At 38.1% G+C, this 18,103-nt stretch overlaps 1 protein-coding gene across 1 annotated transcript in view; it reads left to right on the top strand.

Annotated features, from left to right (window-relative positions):
* LOC122551725 (low-density lipoprotein receptor-related protein 1-like) overlaps positions 1–3,014 on the top strand; it is a 1,892,490-nt gene extending 1,889,476 nt beyond the window's left edge. The window contains exon 90 of the mRNA XM_043694091.1: positions 1,646–3,014. Within this exon, the coding sequence (XP_043550026.1) occupies positions 1,646–1,786 (141 nt within the window). The 3' untranslated portion in view covers positions 1,787–3,014. The remainder of the gene's footprint in view (positions 1–1,645) is intronic.
* Positions 3,015–18,103: the final 15,089 nt, after the last annotated feature.

Below are 18,103 nucleotides of genomic sequence, written 5' to 3'. Positions count from 1 at the left end.
GTGCTGGAAATGCACAGCAGGTCAGGCAGCATCCGAGGAGCAGGAAAACTGATGGTTCGGGCAGGAGCCCTTCATCCGGATTCCTGATTAAGGGTTCCTGCCCGAAACATTGATTTTCCTGCTCCTCGGATGCTGCCTGACCTGCTGTGCATTTCCAGTACCACTCTAATCTTGACCCATTTTGCTTATGGTCTGCATGCAATTAGAAGCAGAGATGATAAAAATTGTGCAGTGTTGTCACTGTTTCAGTACAGATAAATGTCCTTGTTTTGTATCATTTCCTTTATCTACCAGACGTATTGTTTAATCATAATATTTCCTGTAAACCAGTGATTTATAAATATTAATGACCATAATAGAACCTTAACTAAGATGAAGTAAATCTGTAAACTCATAAAACTAACCTAACTGGAGTCATTTGGAATCAGAGAGAAAGCTCTTTACGGGTTAGAGTCCCAATAACGCTGGGGGATTACCTCTAACCCCAAGTACTGCAGCAGTTCAAGAAGGCAGCTTACCACTATCTTCTCAAGCAATTAGGGATGAACAATAAATGGTAACCTAGCCATTGATGTACATGCAATGAACAAATCATTTTTATTATAATTCACAATAGATGCAGATTCACTTTGAAATCTTATTTTGATCTGTTGTATAATGTTTTCAACAATCAATGTCTGGGTTTTTGATTCATTATTTAAATACTGATTTCACCTTTCTCCAATACCATCTCTCCAACAAACCCTCATCACTGTCTGTATTGAATATGTTTAACATTTGTTATATATACTCAGAAAAAATGTATATTAGCTTGGTCTATGCATAAGGAAACGCATTCCTTCGATTTTTGTTTACATTAAAATTGAAAATCAAACGGCTACTCAGAATATCAGTACTCATTGTAGGTGTTTTGAGCAAAGTTTAATTCTTTGCCATTGGCAAAGAATTGTAACATGCAGAAAATTGGCAACGCTTGGACTTAAATTGGAGTATAATTGATGGAATACTTATGGAGAATATGGTATCTCCTGTCTCTTGAGAAGATGAGAAATATCTATTTGGAAACTTCTAGAATACATACTTATTCTTACCATGAGTCAATTTTTTTTTCTGCAAGGCACCTGTATACAAGAGTGAGGTCAGCAATTCTACTTAATGGATATTATACCAGGTAACATGTAGCGATATTCAATGGAGAATACTTTTGTTTATCTTAATTGGCAATAATTTCAATTAATCTCTATTGCCACCCTAAGTTATAAAGTGCACACACTGCAACATTAATGTAAAGTCAATCTACTTCTTCCAGCAATGACAGTCACAGCAGTTAATGGGTTTGAAAATAACTGAGAACAGTGATACCAAAATCTCATGAAAGATTGATGTAAATTCAAAGTCATAAGCACAATATTAAATTGATTCCAAAACCATCATACTGCAGATCTTGAGCTGCTGTTGCTGCAGCATGCATATTTCAATTTTAATGAATAATATATATAATAGTGTCCTTTTGTACCTAGAACTAATGCTAAATTAATATTATCTTTTAAGTTTTGTATACTCAAAATCTCATTTTCAGTGTTCTAAGGATCGAGTGACATTCAAAATTCAATAATATGACATCTGCCCTTTCTTTTTACGGCAGCCGACAAATTACTCAAATCCTGTTTATGCAAAACTGTATTTGGATGCGTCAAACTGCCGGAATTCCTTAGTGAGCACAGAGGAAAAGAAAGAACTTCTTCCAAAGAAATTAGCAGATGGCCTGCGGGAGACTGTTGCTTAGATAACCCTTTAGTCTTGTATCTTTTTTAAACACTGTATAAATGTATAAAGAAAGGATTAATTTTTCTATGTAATGACAGTGTTCTGATTATATTTTTTTGCATCAGCACTATGTGTGTTTTTGCGCTGAAGATTCTTGACTGACCCTTAGTCCAACATTTCTGTTTAGTGGACCGGGAAAGCCACCTGCACTAAACAACGTAAAACAAAGCTGCTGATTGCATCTCCCAGTGTATTGATCCTGTACTTGGAAAAATCACATTAGTCATTTTTCTTTACTTTTGTACAAGTTCTGTTTTTGGTAGAAGTACGGCACATTTGACAATCTCTGCTGCAAAAATTTCGACTAATGAATAATTCTGACTATTATAAATATTTTTTTGACCCTGTTGATTTTTCCATGACTGGTTTTGATACCCGTTGTTTTGGGGGGAAAAAAGTCCTCATTTGAAACAGTTTTGGAATTACTGTGGTCATTTCTTCAATAATTAACCAATAAATAGCCTACTGAAACTTAGATCAAACATCAAATTTCAGGGTCTGACTGAACTGCTGGTTTGGTTCTTATTTAGCTTGTCATTGTTTTTATTTTAAAACAATAGTCTATTGCTTGATGGGTTGCATTTAAATTTGTTGGTGTAGAAGATAAGGAGATTTTGATATGTTTCTACTATACCTGGCTTGGTTTGAGGAAATAAAATGTTGCATATTCTAATCAAATGTCTAAACTGATCCTGTGAATTCCTGCTATTAGAAAAGAACATGTTAACTTTCAAAATTGTTAACTGACATTCAGACCCAAAAATTGGTGTGATAGACCAACAAATTGTGTGGACAATTAAATAGTCTCTGTTAAATTTAGTGTTGGATATATTTTACAAAGAAATAGTGAGGTAGAAATGGTACTGGGCCCTCAGCAGAACTCTTGGATCTGGGTGAGCAGGACAAGAAACTATATATCTCCTTAGCTAATCAGATTATAGTACTGCAAACTTAACAGAACAACGATTGAGGAGGAATATTATGTTTGAATGGTAATTAAAGAGAAGGGGAAAAAATTTAGAGTACATAATCAAAAAGTGAAACATGTATATTTTAAAAAATCTCAAATGATGATTAAAGCATGAAGGAATTTGAAATAACTCCAAGGAGGCAGATGTCCCATCAGCAAGCCACTTTTTTATTTGGATCTAAGATTTGTACCTAAGTACTTTATACCTAAGATGTGGCCGTGGGGGGTAACATTGTAAACTTTTCACTGTACTCTAGTACTTCTGTACTTGAGTACACATGACAATAAATCTAATTCTAGCTAGTTTATTTACATGTGCACAGTACAAGGACTCTGACTAGCTTGCTCAGAGCCAGTCATTAGAATGAGGAGAGTGTCTGAATCTCCTGTTTATATCTGTCAGCCTGGGCTCCATGATTGGTCTATGTTAACAACCCCAATCAAGGAACTCTCAATCAATAAGATCCAACTGGCTCTCATTCCAATCATTACAGAATCAGATTCCACATTTCCAATTTTCAGTGCAAGAAAAGTCAACTACTAGTAATTAATATGAGTAATCATGTTGTTTAAATAGTAATGCAGTCTTGAAGTTACTTACTCTTTTAAGATATGATCACTTAATATCCACACAAATACAGAAACTTCACAGTGCTAGGTGTCAATGAATGTATTGCTACACTTCAAAATGCTGTTTTCACACAGACAACAGGGGATGGAACACCACCTGCAAGTTCCCCTCCAAGGTATACATTGTCCTGACTTGGACGTATATCACTGAGCCTTCAAAATCTTTGGTTGAAAATTCTGGAACTCCCTTCTTAACAGCACTGTGAGGGTACCCACAGCACATGGACTGTAGAATTTCAAGAAGGCATCTCGCCACTTCTTTCTCCAGGGCAATAGGCAACAAATGCTGACCAATTGTGAAATAATAGAAAAACAAATCCTGTGAAATAATAGAAAAGCAAATCCAGTACCAATCTTTGGATTTGCAACATCTTCAACTAAATTTGCTGTGAGATGTGTGTATGCGTAATAATGAGCAAAATTAGTCTCACCATTTTGATAGCAATTTTTGAGCCATGATATTCCTTGCTTCACTATTTTAGCAGAGACATTATCAACCTGGTTATGTTGTATGGATTAGTGATTGTTAAAGGGCGTTAAATGGTCATTGGATAGTCATATGGATGAAAATGGAATTGTGTAGGTTAGATGGGCTTCAGATTGGTTTCACAGGTCAGCGCAACATAGAGGGCTGAAGAACCTGTACTGCTCTGTAATGTGAAAAAAAGTATCAGATCGGAAACTTACTCAAATATCCAATAACTAATATTACAAAGTACAATTTTACCTTACAGTTGTTTCAGTAATCCTGAGCTTTTTTCCCCTCGGGATAAAAATAATACTGGGACAGGAAGTTAAATGTATCTCAGTTTTTAACAGTCTTCTAAGGTTGTCAACACTAATCACTCTTAGTGACCATTGAATGTGTTCAGATTCGAGTTAAATTAGAGTTTGTACTTTTTTCCAGATGGAATTTATTGTGTTTACTAAGAAATCTGAATCAACACCTATGCACCCTGACTTAATCAAAATAATGTAGGGAAATAAAGTTGACATTGATGATCGGTCATAACCTTATGAATGGCAGAATGGACCTGTGGGTCCATGCAGCTTTCTAAACATATAACCCATGGCATTTAGCAATGTTGACCTTTGCTAGCCTGCTTGAGACCAGCACCATGTTCCCTGTTACTGTTGTCTTCATCTGATTCAATGATTCAAAATAAATTTTAAAAAATTCATAAAATGTAAGGAGCACTGGAACTTCAGGTGCATTCAAACAAGATGAACAAATACAATGTACAGGAACAATTCTTGATTTTAAGGGGAACATCATGTTGCTGAATGAGAGCGTGAATTTTGCAATATTTGCTGATGCTAAAAATTAGTTAATTAATAATAGTATTTTTAGGCTCGATCTTAACACTTGTAATGTTGGCTGACGAGTTGGACCTGACAATAATTACAATGCTGATAAAGAGTGCTGAATATTTTACTTTGATCTTCAGGATTTAAAAAAAATTGTAATGACCAAAGGTTTGCTGAGGAAGAAAATCTTGCCAAAGTTTCTGAATATATGAAAATTTTAGTTGGTACGATGCATGTTTCAGCAGTAAGAGGTATTATTTGTGAAAATTGACTTACAAATTCTGTCTGTGCTATAAAACATAATAGAAATTAAAATCTGGTAAAGTAGTTGATTTTTTTATAGTATTTAGTAGCATAGTTATAATGTAGATTCAAACATTGCATCAGCCTGGTGCTTTTTGGTGATTTGGAAAGTTCTATGGGATAGAACAAGGTAAGCAACATTGCCCAGGAGATTCCATACTTAATTATTGTTAAAATGTATTTTTTAACCAAATGGGACCACCCTTTACAAAAAATTATGACAGCATTGTTATTACTCTCTTCACACATCTGAGATCTGGAAAACATTAATGCCAATTAGTACCCTTTATGTTACTTTTTCCTTCAAAAAATGTTAAAGCATTTATACTTCTTTAATATTATTCCTACTTTTGAAAGTGCTTCAGTTTTCCATGCTTGTCACAGTGCAAGGAACAGATCCATGTTTTCCAACTCAAAGTATCCAGATGTCTAGGACCATGTGTAATGAAAAGCTTATCATACCAACATTCTTATGTTAACAATAATCCAAGGACTGTTATAAACATGTTCATAACCCACTTTTGACCTTCCTTCCAGCAGAATACATTGACTTCCTTCTATCCCTAAAATGCTGTAACTCTCACCATATGTTGTTATAGAGTCATACAGCACGGAAACAACCCGCCAGTCTAACCAGTCCACGGCGGCCATGTTCCCAAACTAAACTATTGCCATTTAGCTGTGCTTGACCCATATCCTTCCAAACCTTTCCCATTTCATTTGTTACCACAACCACTATGATGTTTTAAATAATTTGCCCAAATTGTGAAACTATGCCAGTTTGCTTACTTCATGTAAGATTTAGATATTTCCAATTGTGTCTTCTGGTTTTGTTCAATTTGATGTTACTGTGCCTTTACTATCTCAAACATTGAGAGGAGAAATTTAACCCCCTGGGAACAAGCTGGAAAATAGCTTTGATGTTCAGTTATGGGAATGGATGAGCAGGGTACTTCGCCTTGGCCATCGAGCTAACCTGACATATTCTGCTTCCCTTTCCACAATCTTCATATTTCTCACCCTGTGGTTTAATGGCATTCCTCAGTTGTAGATCGCTAACATACAGTCTACCACTTTTTGTCTCATACCAGCCAACACCCGCTCCCATGAACAGTAGTTGACCTCTACAATCCCATGATGCAACTCCCCAACAATGATGTCAGATCAACCAGTTATATCTGCCTTCTGCACTTCTGCATCTTCAGGCCCCAGCAGTAGCCATTTACCCCCATGTCTCGAACATCTTACTGAAGGTCAGCATTTCAATCTGTCTGTTTATTAGCTTGGAACAGAAAAAAATACATTTATGAAATTTGGCAAAACCTTTGCTTTTCCTGACCTTTCCAGTTTTCCCAGCAGTTACAAAATTTTCCTGCCTCTTTAGTGCCTTAATCATAGTTAAAGCATTGCAGAAGAAACAGTACCTATCCCAAGGCTTCAAATTGCAGTTGTCACTTAACACAGTTCACTTATAGAACATAGAACATAGAAAGGTATAGCACAGAACATGCCCTTTGGCCCACAATGTTGTGCCGAGGTTTAATCCTAATGTGAAATGTAGTAACGTAACCTACGCACCTCTCAATTCACTGCTATCCATGTGCATGTCCAGCAGTCGCTTAAATATCCCTAATGACTCTGCTTCCACTACCACCGCTGGCAATGCATTCCATGATTTCGCAACTCTCTGCGTAAAGAACCTACATCTGACATCTCCTTTATACCTTCCTCCTAATATCTGCCCTGGGGAAAAGTCTCTGGCTATTGTCTCTATCGATACCACTCATTGTTTTGTACACCTTGATCAGGTCTCCTCTCTTCCTCCTTCTCTCCAGAGAGAAAAGTCCAAGGCTATTCAACCTTTCTTCATAAAGGAAGCCCTCCAGTCCAGGCGGCATCCTGGTAAACCTTCTTTGCACCATCTCCAAAGCCTCTGTATCTTTCCTATAGTAGGATGACCAGAACTGGACACAATATTCCCAGTGTGGTCTCACCTGGGACTTGTAGAGCTGCAGCAAAACCTCGCGGCTTTTAAACTCGATCCCCCTATTAATGTAAGCCAAAACGCCATATGCTTTCTTAACAACCCTAGCCACTTGGGTGGCAACTTTAAGGGATCTATGTACTTGCACACCCAGATCCCTCTGTTCCTCCACACTGCCAAAAATCCTGTCTTTAATCCTATATTCAGAATTCAAGTTCGACCTTCCAAAATGCATCACTTCACATTTATCCAGTTTGAACTCCATCTGCCATTTCTCAGCCCAGCTCTGCATCCTGTCTATGTCGTGCTGCAACCTGCAGTAGCCCTCTATACTATCGATGACATCTCCAACCTTTGTGTCATCTGCAAATTTATTAACCCACCCCTCAACCTCTTCATCCAAGTCATTTATAAAAACTACAAAGAGCGGAGGTCCAAGAACAGAACCCTGCGGGACCCCACTCAACACTGACCTCCAGGCAGAATACTTTCCATCTACAACCACTCTCTGCCTTCTGTCAGCCAGCCAATTCTGAATCCAGACAGCCAAATCTCACTGTATCCCATACTTCCTGACTTTATGAATGAGCCTACCATGGGGAACCCTCTCAAATGCCTTGCTGAAGTCCATATACACCACATATACTGCTCGACCGTTGTCAACCTTCTTGACACCTCCTCAAAGAACTCAATAAGATTTGTGAGGCATGACCTGCCCCTCATAAAGCCATGCTAACTGCCTTTAATCACTCTATGCGTTGCCAAATAGTCATAAATCCTATCCCTCAGAATTCTTTCTAAAACTTTGCTGACCACAGACGTACTGACTGGTCTGTAATTGCCAGGGATTTCCCTATTACCCTTCTTGAAAAGAGGAACAACATTCACGTCCTTCCATCCTCCGGTACGACTCCCGTGGAGAGTGAGGAGGCAAATATCCTCACCAACGGCTTAGCAAACTCCTTTCTTGCTTCCCGGAGCAGCCTAGGATAAATCTGTTCTGGCCCTGGGGACTTATCAATCTTAATGTTTTCCAAAATTTTTAGCACATAACTTCATCAATCTTGATCTGGACAAGACTGTATCCCGGCTCCTCTAAGTTTTCATTTTCAACAAGTTCCTTTTCCTTGGTGAAAACCGAAGCAAAAAACTCATTTAGGGCTTCCCCTATCTGCTCTGACTCCACGCACAAGTTCCCTCCGTTATCCCTGATCAGCCCTACCTTCTCCCTGATCATTCTCGTATTCCTCATGTATGAGCAAAATGCCTTTGGGTTCTCCATAATCCTTCTTGCCAAGCCTTTCTCGTGCATTTCTGAGCTCCTTTCTAGCAAGCCTGTAATCCTCTAAAGCTTTGCCAGATCCTTGCTTCCTCCGCCTTACATAAGCTGCCTTCTTCCTTTTAATGAGAAGTTTTTCTGTTCTTATCATCCAAGGTTCCTTAATCTTACTTCTTACCTGTCTCAGAGAAACAAATTTGTGCATCACTCGCAACAACTGCACCTTAAATAGTCTCCATATGTCTGCTGTGCCCTTTCTGTGGAACAATTGCTCCCAGTCTGTACTTCCCAACTCCTGTCTGATAGCATCATAATTTCCTTTTCCCCAAATAAATATCTTCCCTCGGTAACTGCTCCTTTCCCTCTCCGAGATTATGCTAAATGTGAGGCAGTTGTGATCACTTTCACCGGAGAGCTCTCCCTCGCGAGATCTGACACCTGTCCTAGTTTGTTGCCGAGCACCACATCCAATATGGCCTCTCCTCTCGTCGGTCTGTCTCCATACATATTCATGCTATCAGCCAGGTATTCCTGCCAGAAACATTACAGCTTTTGATTAAATACACTAATTTTAATATTATATATGTTGTCCATCTTTCTCTTGACAAGATTGACAAGATTAATTGGTTCTAGTATATTGAGAGAAAACACAAGGATATTGGATCACTTTGACCTGCAATCTTTCTGAGTAATGTGGTCGGAGAACAAACAGTTTGCTTATTTGTCAAGATTTTAAGAAGGCTATTGCAATAATTAACCAAGATACAATGTCAGCAAATGGGAAAGAATATTTGCATAGATCATTGCATGCTTCAGTGATTCATAATGTATATGCAGATTCAAAGTTCATCTTTTTTATACTCTAGGTGAACTCAAGCAGGTTATTTCTGACAGTAATTATTCATTATCATTAGTAATTTTCAGCACTTCCCATCACTGACACTGTTTGCCAAATCTAAATAGTTCAATATTCTCCTGTTGGACATTTCTTTGTAGCCATTGGCAGTACAGTAAAAAATAAACAGCATAATAAATTAAAGCATTAAATTCATTGTACCCAATCACCATTGAACATTTAGTTTTGTTACTCAGTCATTTTGACAGATTCAAAGAAAGATTTATATTTATATAGCATTTCTATGATGACTAGATAGCTCCAAGAGCTTCACAGTCAATGAAGTACTTCTGGAAAAGTAGTTACTTTTGCGAAACAAGACAGTTTTGCTTTGTTTGTGGATTGTAAAAAACCTGTGCACTTATGCGTATATAGCTGACCTTTGAAAGATAATTTTTCACATAGACTAATCTTTCCAATGTTTCTGCATTCCTTGTTTTTCAGCAGTGTGTGGCTTTCCCTGGGGCTCATCTACCTTTCATCCTAGTATCTAATCTTCTTGATAAGTCAGTTGAGCTTCCAATTGCACTCTGACCACCACATTTATCTTTCATCCCATCTGATTCCCTCACCACCTCACTATTTCCCAATCATGTTTCAACTTTACAAATGATAATTTGAGAGGGAAATACAAGAGTTTGGAATATTGCTGGAGAACAAGTGACAAGTACCAAGAAAGATTCAACAATGACTTATATATTATGAACAAATGATGAACATTCGAAAAATTGAACATATGGATCCAGAAGAAAGGCTGTTACATTAAGGAACTTAATAAGCAATATTGCAAAATAAAATACAATTGCAAAGTGTTGGAAGCATAGAAATTGTAGTGCAGAATGAACCATTCAACCATCAAAGGTCTTGAGTCTCTGCTTCAGTAACAATTTGTGGCCAAGAATTTTGTGTTCTGATAACTATCTACATGGAATCACAGAATTGTTGTAGCATAGAAAGAGGCTATTTGGCCCATTATATCCAGCATCTGCAGTTCTTGTTTTTACCCATTATATCTGAGGCAAATAGACATTATAACATTCTTTCTTTCAACTTTCCATTTGATTCCTTTTGAATATCTCCTTCTCAATCATATCCTCATGCAGTGCATTCCTGATCCTCACACTCACTACTTAGGCAAGCTTATCCTAATACTCCTTTTGCTTCTTTTACTAATGACTTTAAATCTGTGTCCTCTCATTCTTAATCCTCTCACGAGTGTGAGCATTTTCTACCTGTTTGTCCAACCCTTCATGAATTTGAATCCTTCACCAAGATCCCCCTCTCACTATTCTTTGTTCCAAGGAGAGCAGACACAATTTCCCCAATTGACATCCATAATTGAAATGAGAAGAATTCTTCCAAATTCTACATTTGTCTTCTACTGATAATCTTCCATCTATGGGAATACTTTTCCAACCATCAGGTTATATTGAACAGACAGCTCTGAAATAAGTTGTGTAGTCCAACTGCTTTATGCTGCTCTTTACGATTCACATGAATCCCCTACTGCCCATCATCACCCAAGCATATCAGTGTAACCTATTCCTTTTCTCTAATATAATTATCTTAATTTGTCTTAAAGCATGCTTTCTATCTTTCTCAAATACTCATTAAGAGTGTTTCATATTGCTCCCACATTTCAGGTAAAGAGGTTTCTCCTGAATTCCCCATTGAACTTGCTCGGATAGACATTTGCCTCTGGCTGGGGTTACAGTGGAGAGTATAATATACATTGCCCATTATAAGGCTTGCCTAATTTGAATAGCGTTGACATCAATGGAACTGAAAATCGTGTGCTGTGTATAGTAAGTAGCCAATATGATATTGCTCACTTGCATCACCATCTGAGATTATCTTCTAACCTAAGCTAACTAGAATATTTTTGTTAGGGACCGGAACTGGGTCCACTTTTGTTTGTCAGTTGTATAAATGATTTGGTTGAGAATATCGGAGGCATGGTTAGTAAGTATGCAGATGACACCAAAATTGGTAGTGTAGTGAACAGTGAAGAAGGTTATCGAAGATTACAAAGAGATCTTGATCAATTGTTTCAATAGGCTGAAGAGTGGCATTTGGAAAAATATGAGGTATTGCATTGTAGTTAAACAAGCAAGGGCATGACTTATATAATTAATGGCCACACTATGGGTTGTGTTGTAGGACAGAGTGATCTGGGAGTTCAGGTGTATAATTCTTTCAAATTGACATCAAAGATACACGGGATGGTTAAGAAGGTATTTAGCAGGCTTGCGTTCATTGCTGAGAACTTTGAATTTCAGAGTTGGGTCATCATGTTACAGTTGTGCAAGATGTTGGAATACTGTGCACAGTTCTGGTTGCTCTGTTATAGGAAGGATATTATTAAACTGGAGAGGGGTCAGAAAGATTTAGCAGAATATTGCTAGGAATGGAAGGTTTAAGTTATAAGTATCAGCTGGGCCCTTTTTTTACTGGAGGGTAGGATTTTGAAGGGTGACCTTACAGCGGTTTATAAAATCATGAGGGACATGATTTTATAAAGGTAAATCATAGAATCCCTGCAGTATGGAAGCAGGTCATTCGGCCCATCAAGTCCAGAGACCATCCCAGCCAGAGCTACTACCATCCCCTGCCATAACCCTGCATTTTCCATGGCTAGCCCACCTAGCCTGCATGTTCCTGGACACTACAGACAATTTTAGCAGGGCACATCCACTTAATCTGCACAATTTTGGACTATGGGAGGAAACCAGAGTACCAGAAAAAACCCACACAGACACATGCAGAATGTGCAAAGTCCACACAGACAGTTATCCAAAGTTGGAATTGAAACCAGGCCCCTGGTGATATGAGTCAGCAGTGCTAATCAGTGAGCCAAAGTGCCACCCCAAGCAAAGATCTTTTTCCAAGGGTGCATGAGTTCAAAACTGAGGGCATATTTTTAAGGTGAGAGGAGAAAGATTTAAAAAGAACTTGAGGGACAACTCTTTTTTTACAGAGAATGTTAGTATTTGCCACCAGAGGAAGAGGTGGGTGCAGGTATAGTTACAACATTTAAAAGATATTTGGATAAGTAAATGGAAAGATTTGAAGGGATATGGGCCAAATGCTGGTAGGTTGGACAAATTTAATTTGGGAACATGGTAAATGTGGACTGGTTGGACTGAAGAGTCTGTATCCATGCTGTATGACGTAATGGCTGCTAGTTCTAGGATCGTCTGCAAATGGAAGTATCTGTATATTTACCTTGTTGAATCCATTCACTGTTCTAAAGACCATTATCAGGTCACCTCTTAGACTGCTCTTGTCCAGAGAAAACTGACCTCAACCACAAAAGTTTTTTTTTCAATATCTGTAACTTCTCAATTCAAATGACATCCGTCAAATCTTTTTTTTATATATAACAACATAACTTATATCTTACTGCTTACCATCTTAAAGCCTGAAACATATTGTTTAAATTTTCCATTAGATCTCCAGGGCCATCTGTTCCAGCTAAATGAATCCCACTTTTGACAAACGTATAATGATGGAATGATAATATGCCTGGTGTAGCCACACAAGTATGATTATTGTTCCTTTTACTATTTGCAGCAGTGATTGAAATAATGAAGGTGTTGCGCATGTGAGCAGCAACCATAAACTTTCAGCCTGTCCATAAAGCTCATTTGATTCATAACTTGACTTCAGAAGCCACATTATTGGAGCTGGAGAGCCTAAGCAGGGCTGCAGTCATTCATTACCCATTTGAAATAACTTCTACCACACACAATGGGTAGCTAGCAACCCTTTCCCAACACACTGGAAATGCTGACAAACAGGAAGAATTGGTGGTTGTCCCATCTATCTGTCCGTGGAACTTCTCATAGCCACAGATATAGGTCCCCAGTACCCATGGCTCAGGATGCGGAGGGGAATTAAAGGAAACCTTGCTGCTCTTTCCCTTCTCTCTCCACTAACAGTCACCTACAGAATTCTTAAATGTTCACAGAGTTGCTCCTAATTCTTAAATGTTCACAGAGTTGCTCCTAATACTGACTTGCTTCTCCTGGGTGAGTACCATATTTGATCCCGGTCTCTCCCGATCTCTCTGCACCTCTGGCCTCTGGCCAGATTTCTTGAGGTCTGGAATAGATTGAGCAGCTACTAACGTGTAAGATTTTCTAAAACTTTAGCACTCCAATGCAACCCCATGCCCACTTCTAAGCATCCAAAGGTGCAACTGACAAGATTCCAGCCATTATGAGCAACATATGGCATGTTAGAAATGTGTGTAACTAACTTCACCCTGCATTATTTAACAAGGGGATACCCAGCTACAAGAAAGTCTTATTATAAACTTATAACTTCTCATTTTCAATATATAGTTTAATGGTTCTTCCTTCCATGGCTTCAAATGATGGAGTGCCCAAAATCTGCAGGCAGTACAGCAACATTTTGAACAAATTAAACGTCACTACAAACAACTTGGGTTTTGATTGATTGTAAAGCGAGAAGGAGGAAGCAGCCAACTGGCTCACAGATATTTGGATTTAATAAAATATGTTCAATAGAAATAATTTCCCAGGTCATCAGCATTGTTACCTTTGTTATCTGGAACCTTAAAGTGTGACTGACAAAATGAATATAGATTTGTCTTCCAAAGGATTGATTTAAATGCATTTACAGCATAACTTAATTATAGCCATTTAGTGTTAATCAGGTTGTTGGACACTTTATTCTTGTAATTGGGTGACTCTGTGGTTGGATTTTATGTTGGCTATGTCTTCACTACCCCCCAGTCCCCACAGAAATGTCTATCATTAGCCAGACATCAGAAACCCCAGCTCCCCTACTGTGATATGGGGACTGCATCACTAGTTTTAGAGTCGTGTTTTGCCACCCCAGCTACCATCTGCAGTTATACAGGGCCTGAAAGAGACCACATCTGGAGAATTACATGCACTTTTGGTCTCCCTACCTAAGAAGGGATATAAAGTTCTGACAGGGATAGACAGATTAAATGCAGAAAAGATGTTTTCCCTGGTTGGGCAGTCCAGAACCAAGGGTCATGGTCTCAGAATATGCAATAGGTCACTTTGGACTGAAATGAGGAAACAGTGTAGAATTCTCTGCCACAGATGGCTGTGAGAACCAAGTCATTGAGTATATTCAGTAGTTCTTTTTAATTTTAAAGGTATTGAGGAGTATGGGGAGAAAATGGTATTGAGAAAATATGGTATTGAGATAGAGAATCAACCATGATCATACTGAGTGCTAGCACAGGTTCAAAGGCCTGAATGACGTCATTCTGCTCCTAGTTTCAATTTGTGATGAAATTTCACCCAAGAAAGCTGCTGACATCTCAAGAGCACCAACAGCATCAGAATTGAGCAATGACCACTGCTGAGACAATAAACAATCCCTGAGGTGTTCTCATGAATCCTGGAAGTCCAGAGATATTGGACAGACCAGCCTGCCATCCCCAGTGTGACTTCAAGGGAGTATTATCTCCAGAGGATGCCTCTAATGGGCACAGATTACAGCCCAAAGGAGTTAACTCCCTTCCTACCTACAGCAACCCACTTAATGAAAACTGCTATCTCTGCCATAATCTGCTGCAGGTAATTTAACAACAGAGATGAAATGAAGCCCTGCATTGACCTTTTCCACACTCTGTAATGTTGTGAACAGGTTTAGATTGGATAGGATGGTGATAGGCACTCAGATGGTTTATTTTACAAGCTCTCTACTACCTTTAGGAACACTGGTGGGAGACTATAAAATCCGGTCCCTATATATGAGAATGAGAAGAGAGGAAAGCATTTATTAGACACTTATTGTGCTTAGATTTTTCTTTAAAGCCAATTTCTTCTGAGCACTTTGCTTTGAGCTAATGTACTTCAACACCGACATGACTGGAATTTACAGTTAATAGCACTTTCAAACCTGTCCTTCTATTTCCACGTTTGCTGAGAGATCAACAGACATATAGTAATTATATTAAAGCAAGGAAGATTTTACTCCATGACCAATCTATGCTTTCCTAATCATTTCTGTTACATATAAGGTAATGATTTTAGAAGTTCGATTCAACTTTGATGAATACTGTTCATTTCCAATTAAATGAATTTCCAAACCAAGCCAGTCCGCACATCATTCAAAATTGAATTTTGTGTCAAGTGTTTGACAGATTACTATTAAGCATTGTTCCAGGCATTTGCAGAAGTAATAATAGATATCAGAAGTTATATGAGCAAATCGCGGGATTGATACATTAATCATGTGGAAAAGATGTCCGCTATAATGCCAACATGTAACTAATGGATTATGGCTTAAAATTTGATACAGTATATAACCTCTTCATTTTACACCAAATGGAATTTACTTCATTTAATGATCAACACTTTTATCATACCGAAGGCACAAAAATTAAAATTGTGTTTAAATTCTTACTGAAAATAAGGGCTTTTGTTTGTTTTGTTTTGCTATAATGCTTTGTACCTGAGATATATTTAATATCACAACTTATATAATACGTGTTTGCTACTGAACAAAATCTGTCTTTAAATCTTTTCAAATAAGCAAAAGTTTACTAAAATAATAGAAGCAGTAGATGACTTTTATAGGTTTTTCCATTACGTCTGCATGTACAGTACCTCTATTTTCTTAATTTGACAGCATTGATGCTTTTGTTAATTGTATCTAATTTATGCAATTCACCAGAGTTCAACTCAAACAGTTGTTCACAGTATAAACTGAGTAGGATTTTGTAAAACTGTTGATGAGCTTCTGTTTCTTTTCTGGTATTATTATGAAGATTTGATAAGCCTAAAGTTGAACAAATATTATTTCGGATTGAATTTCACAGCTGCTTTGCTTGGAAGTGTTTTTTAATATAAAATGTCAGGTCACTTTGAAATTGCATTTTATTGATATTGGTGTGTTTAAATAAAATAATAAAAGTCTGGCTGTTTTTGTCATTTTCTTGTAGCCAGGTGGACTATAGGAGATAATAATGACTATAATGAAAAATACGATTTCACTAACCTCTGTATTTCTTGAACTGCTTTCTCAGCAGCACTGGAGGTGAACAATTCAAATCATGTTGTTGAGACCATGCATTCAGATGCTTGCTCAATTTCTGTTGTCTCCAGCCCCACCTACTCCATAAACTCAGCCACCCTCCACCATATTTACCAAATTTATGAAAAAAAAGCAGAAAGTCATTATAAATCAATGTTACTGTAGAACATAGAACATTACAGTGCAGTACAGGCCTTTTGGCCCTTGATGTTGCGCTGACCAGAGGAATCATTCTGAAGCCCATCTAACTGACACTATTCCATTCTCATCCATATGCCTATCCAATGTCCATTTAAATGCCCTTAAAGTTGGCGAGTATACTACTGTTGCAGGCAGAACATTTCACACCTCTACTACTCTCTGAGTAAAGAAATTACCTCTGACATTTGTCCTACACCTATCATCCCACAATTTAAAGCTATGTCCCCTTATGCTAGCCATCATCATCTGAGGAAAAAGGTTTTCACTATCCAACTTATCTAACCACTGATTATCTTATATGTCTTTTATACTATGTAGAAAATGTCTAATAATCTTGGACAATGCACTGAATTTGAGACAATCAGGGCATTGGCTATGAGCTGATTATGTTTGTACATTGTTATAGTTCAAGCAAATCAGACAAATACAGGTGACAATACAGACCAAGATAATTAAAATGTTACAATGCAACAAGGAATTGCAGATGCTGAAAATCTGAAACAAAAACAAAAATTGCTGGAGAAATTCAGTAGATCTGGCAGCATCAATGGAGAGCAAACAAGAGTCAACATTTCGAGTCCATTGATGCTTCTTTGGAACCAATTAAAATATTAATGCCTTGACCCAGAAGACTGCCCTCCTACATATTGCACTCAACACAGATATTGCAGGATTTGATGAGGAGTAAATTACAGTTGGAATTCACCAGGCTTATGTCTAAAGATTGTATTTTATGCTTTCATACAAAAAAAAAAGTTTCTCTCTTATTTTGCTGCTTCATGGTATGCACCACTGTTCTGACTGGGAGGATGGCTCGCTTTATCACTAGCCAGCACACAACAGTGGCATTTGGTATCTCATCCACCAAGATGCACTCCTATCTTGTCTGAAGGTATCATTGCCCAACAACACTCTTGTGTATCCGTTTGGAGTCATAGAGTCATAGTGAAGTACAACACGGAAAAAGCCCCTTTGGTCCAACTCGTCCATGCTGGCCAGATATCCGAACCTAATCTAGTCCCATTTGCCAGTACTTGGCCATATCCCTCTAAACCCTTCCTATTCATATACTCATCCAGATGTCTTTTAAATGTTGTAATTGAACCAGCCTCTACCACTTCCTCTGGCAGCTCCTTCCATACATGCACAACCTTCTACGTGAATATGTTGCCCTTATGTCCCTTTATATTTTTTTCCTTTCACCCTAAACCAATGCCCTTTAGTTTTGGACTCTCACACCCCAGGGAAAAGATTTTGTCTACTTACCCTATCTATGCTCCTCCTGATTTTATAAACTTTTATAAGGTCACCACTCAGCCTCTGATGCTCCAGGGAAAACAGCCCTTACCTATTTAACATCTCCCTATAGCATAAACCCTCCAACCCTGCCAACATCCTTGTAAATCTTTTATGAACCCTTTCAAGTTTCATGACATCGTTACGATAGGAGGGAGACCAGAATTGCACCCAATATTCCAAACGTGGCCTAACCAACGCCCACTACAGCAGCAACATGACCTCCCATCTCCTTTACTCAATGCTCTGACCAATACAGGAAAGCATACAAAACACCTTCTTCACTATCCTGTCTACCTGTGACTCCACTTTCAAGGAACTATGCACCTGCATTCCAAGGTCTCTTTGTTCAGCAACATTCCCCAG

Source organism: Chiloscyllium plagiosum, chromosome 7, assembly GCF_004010195.1.
Source record: "Chiloscyllium plagiosum isolate BGI_BamShark_2017 chromosome 7, ASM401019v2, whole genome shotgun sequence".
NCBI classification, from domain to species: Eukaryota; Metazoa; Chordata; class Chondrichthyes; order Orectolobiformes; family Hemiscylliidae; genus Chiloscyllium; species Chiloscyllium plagiosum.
This window is presented reverse-complemented; position numbering and strand designations above follow the sequence as displayed.